The sequence below is a fragment of the Tarenaya hassleriana genome, unplaced genomic scaffold, assembly GCF_000463585.1.
Source record: "Tarenaya hassleriana unplaced genomic scaffold, ASM46358v1 Cleome7, whole genome shotgun sequence".
NCBI classification, from domain to species: Eukaryota; Viridiplantae; Streptophyta; class Magnoliopsida; order Brassicales; family Cleomaceae; genus Tarenaya; species Tarenaya hassleriana.
The window spans coordinates 3,550,465-3,561,985 of record NW_010969548.1 but is presented as its reverse complement, the minus strand read 5'-3'; the positions used below and the strand labels follow the sequence as shown (position 1 = coordinate 3,561,985).

General features: G+C 41.1%; 4 protein-coding genes across 6 annotated transcripts in view; 1 reads left to right on the top strand and 3 right to left on the bottom strand.

Moving 5' to 3' along the window:
* The window catches only part of LOC104801159 (guanylate-binding protein 1), a 6,000-nt gene extending 1,324 nt beyond the window's left edge, over positions 1–4,676 (bottom strand). Inside the window, exons 1-13 of the mRNA XM_010524287.2 lie at positions 4,353–4,676; positions 3,690–3,851; positions 3,503–3,568; positions 3,214–3,354; positions 2,996–3,109; positions 2,803–2,904; positions 2,539–2,724; positions 2,345–2,434; positions 2,124–2,258; positions 1,822–1,944; positions 1,195–1,280; positions 571–1,126; positions 361–438 (exon numbers count right to left, since the gene is read on the bottom strand). Coding sequence (XP_010522589.1) covers positions 361–438; positions 571–1,126; positions 1,195–1,280; positions 1,822–1,944; positions 2,124–2,258; positions 2,345–2,434; positions 2,539–2,724; positions 2,803–2,904; positions 2,996–3,109; positions 3,214–3,354; positions 3,503–3,568; positions 3,690–3,851; positions 4,353–4,535 — 2,022 coding nt within the window. The 5' untranslated portion in view covers positions 4,536–4,676. The remainder of the gene's footprint in view (positions 1–360; positions 439–570; positions 1,127–1,194; positions 1,281–1,821; positions 1,945–2,123; positions 2,259–2,344; positions 2,435–2,538; positions 2,725–2,802; positions 2,905–2,995; positions 3,110–3,213; positions 3,355–3,502; positions 3,569–3,689; positions 3,852–4,352) is intronic.
* Positions 4,677–4,816: 140 nt separating this feature from the next.
* On the bottom strand, positions 4,817–5,719 carry LOC104801156 (protein N-lysine methyltransferase METTL21A). The gene has a single exon (XM_010524280.1). It carries the CDS (start codon positions 5,611–5,613, stop codon positions 4,918–4,920), a length of 696 nt encoding a protein of 231 aa, XP_010522582.1. The 5' UTR covers positions 5,614–5,719; the 3' UTR covers positions 4,817–4,917.
* Positions 5,720–5,952: 233 nt separating this feature from the next.
* LOC104801157 lies at positions 5,953–8,632 on the top strand. Of its 3 annotated transcripts, none has more exons than XM_010524285.2 (7): positions 5,953–6,088; positions 6,256–6,298; positions 6,381–6,496; positions 6,908–7,324; positions 7,447–7,559; positions 7,648–7,752; positions 7,853–8,632. In XM_010524285.2, the coding sequence occupies exons 4-7, from the start codon at positions 6,919–6,921 to the stop codon at positions 8,504–8,506; spliced, it is 1,278 nt and encodes a 425-aa protein (XP_010522587.1). In that variant the 5' UTR covers positions 5,953–6,088; positions 6,256–6,298; positions 6,381–6,496; positions 6,908–6,918; the 3' UTR covers positions 8,507–8,632. The 3 variants fall into 3 exon arrangements, with proteins under 3 accessions (XP_010522587.1, XP_010522585.1, XP_010522583.1); XM_010524283.2 differs by having other exon boundaries at positions 6,249–6,298; XM_010524281.2 differs by lacking the exons at positions 6,256–6,298; positions 6,381–6,496 and having other exon boundaries at positions 7,853–8,630.
* A 19-nt stretch (positions 8,633–8,651) lies between these two features.
* Positions 8,652–9,358, bottom strand: LOC104801158 (monothiol glutaredoxin-S13). Its single transcript, XM_010524286.2, has one exon. It carries the CDS (start codon positions 9,293–9,295, stop codon positions 8,831–8,833), a length of 465 nt encoding a protein of 154 aa, XP_010522588.1. The 5' UTR covers positions 9,296–9,358; the 3' UTR covers positions 8,652–8,830.
* Between the last annotated feature and the right edge of the window lie 2,163 nt (positions 9,359–11,521).

The window sequence follows — 11,521 nt, the reverse complement described above, 5'->3', positions numbered from 1 at the left end:
CGGCATTCTACACATTTGCAACATTTACAGCGTTACAAGAAGTAAACGACACAAAAAGTATAAACGAAAAAGAATGGAGGTTAAGGTTATTAGTATTAAATTAAGTAGAGACAAGATAACCAATCAGGCCAATTATTCATGTCGACTAACTACTACAGTCCATACCGATGAAATTAGTATGCTCTCAGGTTTTCTCCTCTTCATTGTTTGGACAGAAAACTTGCAAATTGTTCAATATTCATGTGTAAAGTTTTTCTGTAATTTATAATATGGAATTTCGGGCTTTTTTAAAGAATCTAGCAGTGTTTTCTGTGGTGATTTTCATAAAAGGTCCGACACTATTCTTCCAGAGAAACTCACCTTCAACTCTAACCGCAGGGCTGCTAATTGCTGCTCTGAATTTGCAAGCTCCACAGCTTTTTCTTTAAGTTTCTTCTCCTGTCAATAAACAAGGAAACAGTCGCAATGTTGTTAACAATCGAGGCTACAATAGTGCAGATGGATTTCAGAAAGTGGAGAAAGAGCACAGGCTAGTGCTTGTGTGGGCAAATCATAAGTTAGAAGCCTAACCTTATCGTCCAAAACTCGGGAAAATTGAGCTTTAATGGCATCTTCTCTAGCAACTGCCTCCTTCAACTTCTCCTCCACCGTGACTGCCCTCTGTAAAGCATCTTTTGCCTCTCTCACAGAATTCTCATACTTGATTTTCCAATCAATGGACCCACCATTGCACCTAGTGATCGACTTATCCTTCGCATCAGTCCAGTTGCTATCAACCCTTTTCTCATCTAACATCTCTTCGTACTTCCGTTTCCATTCAAGGGCTTCTTGTCTTGTAAACTCCAGCTTCTCCATCTGATTTGAGTACTCATCCTTGACTGACCTACACTTGCTTCCCAGTTCATGAATGCGGCTTTTGTACTGATCAGAGATCTTCTTCATGTCATCAATGGCATCCTTGTATCGCTTCTGGTATTCGTTCTTCAGATTTTCACCTCCCTCCAGTTGCTTTTTCAGCAAATTTACCGTGTTTTCCATGGAATGATGTTGTGACATTAGGAGGTTGTTCTCAGAGAGAAGTTCAGCCGTGTGATTCTGTCCTCGGTGAACAAGAATGTCCTGTAAACTGAACATAGGAGCAGAAAAAAAATTATTTCCCATGTAGATGACAGTTTCTCAAAAACATTACCATACCTCTTTCTCAAAAAGGATGACAGTTTCTGCCACTTCCTAGGACCGTGAATAGATACTTCATATTCCTCTACAAGAGTATCAAGGGCCTGTAAATAAGGACAATACTACTGTAAAAGCATGCTACAAATTTTTGGACAGGCAAGAGTGTGTAGTGCCTGCACCCACATTTGACATAAACGCTATCATTCATCAGGAAGCTGACACACTCATTGTTGTGATGCTGTAATTAAATACAACAGCCACCATCAGCATTCTAGCCCAAACACTGGTGGAGAAAGGTTCCGTTTTACCATTTGGTCCTAAGTTATGAGTAATATTTACATATTACTTATTCTAGATTAGAAAACAATTTCTATTTGAAAATTAATATATGTTATCTTTAGGTAATCTGGAAATTTTTGTTAGAAAATCACAATCTTCTGCTCTGAAGACAATCTTCAATATTCTCTACAATCTACAGCTTTTAACCAGTTAGAAGCTCTATCCATTCCAGCCAACTGTAGATAGTTGTTCTTAACCAACGACATGGACAAGATCGAGTCTGGCCATCCAGCATTCCTGGTGAGGCTCTGTCATAACTATATTACCACAAAAATGGTGTTTAATTAAGCAAGAACGGAGGAGAACCTTGTCCACATCGCTTATATGAGCATCACGAGCACGACAAACTGTCTGCAGCTTCTTCCCCATATCTTCTATAGCTTTACAGCACCTTGAATCCGCCTCCATACACACAACCTTTTTGTGATCCTGAAGTAAGCAAGTTAATTTAGCGTGTCAACACCAAAACAAGACCTCACAGAAACAAGAAACACATGTCTGGAACAATATATGAACCAAAAATGATTGGAATTTATCTTTAAAACCCAGGAAAATCTTTCTAGTTAAAAGGATACTTAAAAGGAAAAAGTAGGAGTAGGACACGTGACCTCAAATGCCTTTCTATAAAAATTGCGAAGATTTGTTTCATACTTCTGTCTTGTTTCACTGTTTCCAACCGCGGATCCGTTAAACGCAGACATAGCTTTCAGAACTGCCTTACTGTGAGCTTCCGTCAGGGAAAACTGGAGAAATCGTAGGGTTATAGGAAAAGTTTAGTCATATTACCACATCAGGTGTTACAAAGAATGCTACGTGACTTAAAACTTACTTCATCGGGAGCCTCCATAGGCTTCAACGAAGACAGATACGCATCAGTTGCTTTTTCGTAGGCCCTACGACATTCTAATTCCTCTACATTCTGCAAAAGCTGATTATATGAGATATGCTTGCAAGGATCACTACCTATGCTATTCAAAGCACAGAGTAGAAAACCTAACTATTTCAGAGTTAACAATCAATAACCTGCCATGAAGAAGAAATTTTGGGGACAACATTGTTGTTGAGACTATCTATGAAACCTTTAGCAAAACAAGCAAGAAGAAGCCCCGTCAGAGTTGTATCACCTATCTGCTTAGGCTTTGTTCTCTCAAAGACAAACTTCATAAGTGCATCAATACTGGATAGAAACCGGGGCTGCAATTTTCCGAGCTATTCAAGGTAGAGCAAACAGTGCATCAGTCAAGAGGAACTACGAAAACACAGCCAAGTGGAAAGACAAAGAGTTACCGAGTTTTGATCAGGGTATTGAAATTCATCCCCACTGATCGTAGGACGAGCAAGGGTGAGACGCTCTTGATTTGGGAAGAGGGCCTGGAGAGATTTATGAACCTGTTGAAATAAAAAAATGGGAACGGTCGCATAAAAATCATGAAATTACAAAATAATATTTGAAAGATGTTCATTGAGAGGACTACCACACTTTTTTCTTAGCAGTTACGTCTTCTCCACAGCATGCACCTCGCTCTTGTGCTGAATCTAGGGAAGCTGAAGTTGACACTCTTGAATTATCATCCACTTTGTTAGAATTGATGTCCTGTAGGTTTAAAAGTTAGAAATGTTAATGAACATCAGAGGCCAGCTACTACAAGGTCGAATGTCGAAACCCTGGACTGCCATGTGAAATAAGATAACTGTCACCATCAGAAGCCAAACAAACATGGGAGAGAACTGCTCGATCCCGCAAACATTATGTTCCATAACACCTCTGTCATGTCCGTGCTTGACAATCTCCATTAGAAGAGAGAGATTATCAACTGCAATATCATCCTCACTGCCTGTCTGAAACACAAGCAACATTGCCTTTTAACTTTATAAGTGGCAGCACCAAGCATTAACATAGCACCCAGTTCTAGAAACGAAAAATCCTGTAAAGAGAACAATATAACTCCAATCTACACAACTAAAACGTCAGGAATTAGATATTTACCGGACCATAGATAAACAAGCTTGACAGGAGGACAGCCAAGGAGAATATCTGGGTACTGTGTGTATCCTGTGAAGCCAAGTTAATGACATGAGAAGCACAAACAGTTATGGCTAAGAAAGCAGAAGTAGACAGTACTCGTCTGCTTCAAGATCTTGGTCTCCATAAAACAAAGAAAAAAAAGACCAACCGATCGATCATCAGTGTCACCAGTTTCAACATCGAGTAACACTAAATTATACTCGGTATCATCTTCTGCAATCCTTTTCACTGGCTCTATCCACATCCATAGATCTCCTGCACGTGGACGGTGAACAGATCCAACTTGATATCCAATGCTCCTGCTCAGAAGCTGCATCAACATCAAGATCAGACATTTCATTCAGCTTCCAATTTTTCTCACCACCAGAAAATGCATCAAAGAGAAATATCATTCTTACACATGCACACACGGGCACGCATACTTCTTGCATAAGAGACCGGAATAACAGAACTCAGCAAAAGGGTTTAAATAGCACATACAGATACATATAATCACATTCCTTTACAATCTTTTTTCTTTCTTTCTTTTTTTTGCTCCTTCTTCCACATTTCCCAGAAACTAAGCCTAATACTTGTTGAATCAACTTTGAGTCGAGAATGCAGCAATCTACAGCAAGTAGCGCAGCTGCAGAGAACCCTGAACCTCTGCTACATAACCACAAAGCATCATAACAAAAAGAGGCCAATTCGCACCAACTTTATCAAACACGAAACACGGATACGAACTTGCGACAACTAGGAAAAGGAGCGAGCAATGCTAAACCCTAAACCCTAGACCAAACTCAACACTAGGGAATTAACCCAAACAAACCTGATTCCAGACGAAGCTCTTGCCATGGCGAGATCTTCCACACAGGGAGACAACAGCAACAGGGCCATGAAGTTGCTGAAGAGCATCAATAGCTTCGGGGTCCATCTTCAACTTCCCATTCTCGTCTCCGTAAACCAGTTGGACCGCCCGACCCGAACCCGACTCCGCCGCCAATTTTCTCATGATAGTCTGAAACTTTCTTTTTCTTCCTTGGGGTGATGATCCTTGCTCCTGTTTCAACAAACACGGATCGCACCGTCTACCTATCCGAAACCATAAATTGCCCGAAGAAAGTCTTGACCTTTGCGAGTGACAAGGAAGAGGAAGCAGTTACAGTCTCGAGTTTCCGGAGAAAGGCATATATATCTAAATTAGAACACGAGAATTTGGAATTTTGAAGGGTTCGGGCCCTTAGGCCCATTTTCAGGCCCATTAATATATTTCTAGAGGCCCAACAAATTAAATTTCTTAAATTGAGAAAAATCCAGACTTGCATTTCTCGATCCAAACTGCGAACAAGAGTTTCTATTACAAGAGAAAATCAGTAGAAGATGACATAGTGGGATCACTCTGTATCAGTCTGACTCTGTTTCTTCTTCTTCAAGATATACACATCTGCCTCGTCGTATGCATAATCTGGATGAAGATGGTCGTGAGGAACCTTCTCTATGCCGAAAACGACGTCGCAGAGCTCCCAGAACCGCTTATCGGCCTCCGGCGACCTCACCTGGTATCCGAGCAGCACCGCGCCGTCGTCGGCCACCAGTGCCTCCATCGCCGCCACCAGCTGCCCCACCGACTCCTCGATGTACACGACGTCAGCAGCGACCACCAGATCGAACGGCGGATTCAGCGCCGCGATCTGATCCTTGTTGTTCCAGTACACGATCGAGGTTTTTAGGGTTTTTCCCAGCGCCGCCTTGTTCCGCTTCAGGTTGTGCTTGAGCGCTGGCATCACCGGAGCGATGTCGGTGAGTACGATATCCGTCAGGCCGAGGAGATGGAAAGCCATCCCGGCGGCTCCGCACCCGGTGCCGAGCTCAACGGCGCGTCGGCGATGGCGGGTGGAGCGGAAATCGAGGAGATGGGAGTAGGGATTGGGGTCCGGAATCAGAGAGGACCATCGCTCGGCGAACTTGGCGAGAACGAGGGAGCAAGGCCACACGGATGTGCCGACGTGCAGCGAGCCGTTGTCCTGCTGGAGGGAGAGGCTCGTGCCGTTCACGGACAGCTCAATCACCGGCGAGTCCGTGAATTTCATCTCTCTTCGGACATCTGTGTGTCGTTCGGCTGAGTTTTGATTCTTGAAGAGAGTGGTTGGGCTTTTTTATGTATGGGCTTTTTGATTTTTCGTTCGGCCTTTTAAGTTCGCTTACTTGGATGCTTTGACCACAAGCACAACTACTGTGAGGTAAACAAACAAATACAGAGAAATTCATATCGGTTATTTCCGGTTAAACTGGTTTAATTCAATTCAGCCGAGTTACCGTTAAAACCCAACCTGGTTCGGTTCGGTCTCATGTGAACCGAATAACCAATCGGCCTGGGTCTGAAATTAAGACTCGGGAACCAATTCTACCAGGACAATTCCCCGACCCCTTAGACTCCTTGCTTTTGAGACTCGTCGTCCGTCGCTCCGTTCCATTTGTTCGGCTCGTTCACATCGCCGACTGGTCTCGTCGACGGCGAATTCTCTCCTCCGTATCGATCGGCACCGAAATTTCAATCCCCACGTGGTAACTCCTTCCCTTCACCTCAGCTTCTATGGCTTTTCTGTTTTTACAGGTTTTAGTCGCGATTCTTCGTTTGTCTTCTAAGTTAGGTGAATTTGAGCCGCTGTGTTCGATGAGTTTGTTTGGTTTTGATTGTGGAGTTGAAGTTCTAAACTGGGCACAGACTTCAGGATTCTAATGGCTTACACTGCGGAATGGGAAATCCTCAATTGGGTAGAAAGAACCCGTGAACTCGCCTCTTTCTTGCGTTCGAAATTCGATTTGGTTCTCGATTTTGATGGGTATATTTTCTCAGTTCGATTCAGATTTCCGGGGTTTCAGTTTCACGGATCGTAACTCTGTAACTCAAGTGAACTGAAGTATCATATTTGGTCTCCATACCCATAGTTGGCTGGATACTCTCTGTAGAAGGTGAAAGCAGTTTGATTTCACGAGCTTCACTTGTTTAGAACTTAGATTTCCATTGATTCTGAAAGTTTTGTAAGTTCTTTGATCTTACTTTGAGACTTCTGTTTAGTTGCAGTTGACGTTTGCTAACTTCTAACTATTTCTGTATCAACCAGGAAATACGATTTGGATCGAACTGTTCTTAGGCATTCTTGGTGACTTTGGATCCATTTGTTAACATGTCAAAATTTTACTGATGCCATTTTTGCTGATTTAGATTCTTCACCTGATCTCAGATTTTGAGAAACCGAAAAGAATATTCGATTCTGTCGCTTTTGTTTGCTTATATGCCGATACAACTGATATTCCTGTTGCTTCATGTCCGTGCTACAGTTGATATTGCCGAATCAAATTGATTTTATGATTGTTGTATAGATTCCTCATAAATGGACGCAAAGGCTCTCGCAAAATCAAAGAGAGCTCACTCTCTGCACCACAGCAAGAAATCACACTCAGGTCATAAACCGAAAGTTCAGCCAGAAAGCTCAGAGAATGTCAGAAACCTGAAGAAGCAGCAAGGAAATCAAGCTGCAGCTGAGAACGCTAAGAATCCGGTTCAATCTAGACGACAACCTGCTCTCCCATCGAATTGGGATCGGTATGATGAGGATCTCGATTTGGATATGGACAGTACATCAGGGAATTTATCAGTGGACCAAACCATTGATGCTATTATACCAAAAAGCAAAGGAGCAGATTATCGTCACTTGATAGCCGAAGCTGAAGCGGAGTCCCAGTCAAAGATAAACATCGTTTCAGATAGTTTATGTTCACTAGACGATGTTTTGCACGGTATGTCACATGCTATGCATTACTCCTGTTACATCCTCTGTTGTCCCACGCCTTTGTTTTCCGTTCTGAAACTTTTTAGACATCCCTGTATTAATTTGGGTTCGAGTTGTTAATTATCGCAGACGAATTTAGTCGGTTAGTTGGATCAATGCTCTCGGCTAAAGGAGAGGGCATCCTTTCGTGGATTGAAGATGACAATTTCATTGTCGAAGATGGATCAGCTTCAAGTCATGAGGTACTGCTCTTGTTTTTTTCTGCTGATATTAAGATATGAAACCATGTTTAACGTTACATCTTAAGAGATGCCTTTTTCTTACATGAAGCCAGCATTCCTCTCCCTGAATTTAAATGCTCTTGCTGAGAAATTGGAGAAGGTGGAATTGCATGAGGCTCTTTATGTCGAAGCTGATATATTCCTGACTGAGCCGGTAATTTCTGGATCTGAATCAATAGCCATAACAATATCAATATCAAGTTCTATGACTGATTTTCTTGATTTACTTTGTGCTGTGTACGGCCCATCTAAAGTTGAATGGCGACCAGGGACAGAGGCAGTCGCAGACAATACAGGAAGCACAAGCTGCCTCCATGGTCCAACCAGATTTCAGTGGAAAGGAAAAGCTTGAATGGCTCGAACCCATTGTTCCTCGAAGCGATCTTGAGTATGATACGGATAGTCAAGTCAAGGATATACCAATAATCACTGGCCGGACAGAGAAACCATCGAACACTTTGGAAGATGTAAAATCTCCGGCATTCGAAGCTGAACTCGATATGCTTCTCGACTCCTTTGCGGAGAATGGCGTTCAAGAATCACACAATAAGCCTCGCCCAGTTCGAAACTCAACGTTCCACACAGGATCTTCCGACAATGCTTCTGAAAAGTCTTCAGCTTTTCAATGGACATCAGCAGAATCAGAACTGGATACGCTTCTGAACGCATCACCTGCGTCCGGTCTTCAAGAATCCGATGATAAGCCAAACCCAGTTCGAGATTTGACGAAAGAGACAAATCCATCTGATAAAATGCTTCAAGCCGCAAGGTTTGATGAAGTTCTTGATGACTTACTGGGACAGACTTCAGACACGTTGAAACCACAGCAGAACCAGACCGCTTCTTCTTCGTCGGTTGGAAGATCCAAGGTTTTGGACGAGTTTGATTCTTGGTTAGACACTATTTGATCTGCTGTTGTTACAGATGTTTCGATGTTTTAACAGATCAGAAGAAAAAAAAAACATGTTTTTTGTAAAATTTTTGCCTCTTGTTCTGTGTCAAGTTTGACAAGTTAAATTGCATTTCAAGAATCATGGCACAAAAGAACTGTCGTGATAACAATGATTTTTATTCCTTGACAATGATTCTTTTTCTTCTATCAAATCAAATATTAAATTCCTACTATACCATTACAGAATCGCGAGTAAGAGAAATTTATGAACAGAATCTTCAAACGAACAAAAAGCAGAAAATTTTATTTTAGGATTCGAGGAGAGAGAGAGAGGACAAATTCAAAGCCATAGAGCCCCAGCTTGCCTGAGAATGGGAACTAAATCGCCGTTGATATGAGCAGCCATGACTGTCTCCAGCCCTCCAAACAACTTCCCTCCAATGAACACCACCGGCAATCGCTCCTTACTGTTGCTTATGACTTTATTATGGTGATCATCATTTTGACCTAATTCACTTGTAACAATGGGATCATCTTCATCAACCTCTACGACCAATGGGTTGACGCCATGTGTCAGCACCAGCCGCTTCACCACGTGTCCCATGCAACATCCTCTCCTTGCAAACACCACCACGGCACTCTCCCGCACCATTTCTCTTCTCTTCGCCGGTGTTGTTGTTGATGATGATGATGGTGGTTGTAACCATGATGGTGGTGATGATGAGCCATCGTTGTTTCTAGGGTTGAAAACACTGTTTCCGTACATGGGTACCCATGATGACTTGTATGGGATTGCTTTCTGCATCCTGTGTTTGGGGAGAGAGAGAGAGAGAGAGAGAGAGAGAGAGAGAGAGAGAAGCTTGTGTTTGTTATTGTAGATTGGATTTGAGATTTATATAGAGATTTTTTCCTGCGAGCGTTTGGTTCACGTCAACGACGGTTGTGTAAATTATTTTTCTTATGATATCTATTACGACGTCACCGTATCGAACTGTGTGTATATATATATATATATTAAATATTCCATTTGCTTTACCTATAAGAGAAATACCAAAACAAAAATAACGACGTCAGGTCGAATGCTTAAAAAAAACACAAAATATTATAATAAATTACCATATAATAAAAATGCCATGTTATTAATTTGTAGTTATCAATGACCTATCGAATTGTCAATGAATAGTTTATAAATGAAGATGGGCACATGGTAATTAAAGTAAGCTTACGACAAGGCTTACGTCAGGAATTTGTATTTTGTTTTAAAGCTGATGTCATGTGTATATATATATATATATATAATTGTGTTGTCTCTATGTGTATATGTTTACGTATTTGGATAAATGCAGATCATAGTATGGGCCATTAGCATATCTAAATACGTCATGACGACTCGTTATTTATTTATTTATTTATAACATTTAAGATTTCAATTCACCTATTTTAATTATCGACAAAGAAACGAACTGTCGTCGTCCCCCTTCGACCTTATCCCTTAATTTCTCGTCGAAGCTTGTTTACATACACAACCATATATATATATACACATTATCATGACACAGACATGCACTCATATACATATATATGGCACGTACGGCGTGCATTATTTTTTATTTTTTATTTTTTTACCTTACGGCGTGCATTATTTCATTAACCAAACCCATATATCATGATAAAATTAATTTTTGTACATGTGTATAGAACAATTTATAGCTCAACATTAAAAAAAACTTTTAATAAAAAAAAGGAAGATATACTATAATCTCAAATGTGCCAATAGAATTAATGATACTATATACCTTAAAAAATCTATAAAAAGCTTTAAAATTCAGATTTTGTAATATCATCACACACATATATACATATATACACACACACATACAAAAGTAAGGGGATGATGACGTGCGACTTTTGGGGGGGTGGGGGTGGGGGAAATCTAACGAAGACGTACGATGCGATGCCATTTTTGTCAAAAGACGGCAGCGGAGGAGAGGGAACCGAGTCTTCGGATGAATTAAGCGTGTGACGAAGGTGGGCCCTTCCGGTGACTTCACCCCCGTGACAGAACGGCATGACGTCTCCCTCTTTCTTTACGAAACAGCAAGTCGTGCGTCAAAAGGTATATACGCGTGTTTTATTCCTTAAACCCTAATCTTTTTTTTTGAATATATATATAGGAAATATATGTTTATCGAAGCGTTTTTAGATTGTTTACAACATTCAGTGAGATTAAATTTCATTCACTTTTACTTTCTGCTTGCTTGCATGCAATATTTTATTATATATGTATAAAAACCAGTAGTTTTCAAATGATATAATGTTTTTTGTTAAAAAGTAATAATTCGTTCCGTTATCATTATTAGGCGTGGAAGAATCCTAATTGTCTTCTTACTATCGTAAAATAACAAAATTATAAACCCTTTTAGCACGCATATAATGAACGATGATGACGTGAAATGACGAATTTGACCGGAGAGTGGGGCCCACTTGGTTGTGTCATCGGCAAGGGGGGGGGGGGGGGGAGGTCTCTCTCTCGGTGGCGCCGGCGCTGCGTCACCCAACACGTAGGTCCATTTGTTTGCTATGCTCACTCCAATCTTTTATCATATCACCATATACATACCAACTCACTATATATATACTATATTAATTATTTCCTCTCTCTCTCTCTCTCTCCCCTCAAGTTTTAAATCATCCGTATATCTCTCTCTCTATATATATATATAAATGGATCACATATATGCTCAAATCTTAATATAAACTCTGGCCCCATATAAAATTGGAACGCAATTACTGTGGTCATACGAACCTCATGATATAAATAACATGACGCCATCTTAAAACAAAAGCCCAGTAATTTTTTTATATAAGCGGTAAATTTCAACAGTCGGCCCATGGGAATCAGAAAGCTTTTCCACGGAAGGGCAAAATGGTCATTTCGCAAACCCCTGGGCAGGACAGGACCCAACGCCGAGTCGGGGACACGTCACCACAGATGATCGGCCTCTCGGACTCGAACCATGGCCCTTAACAT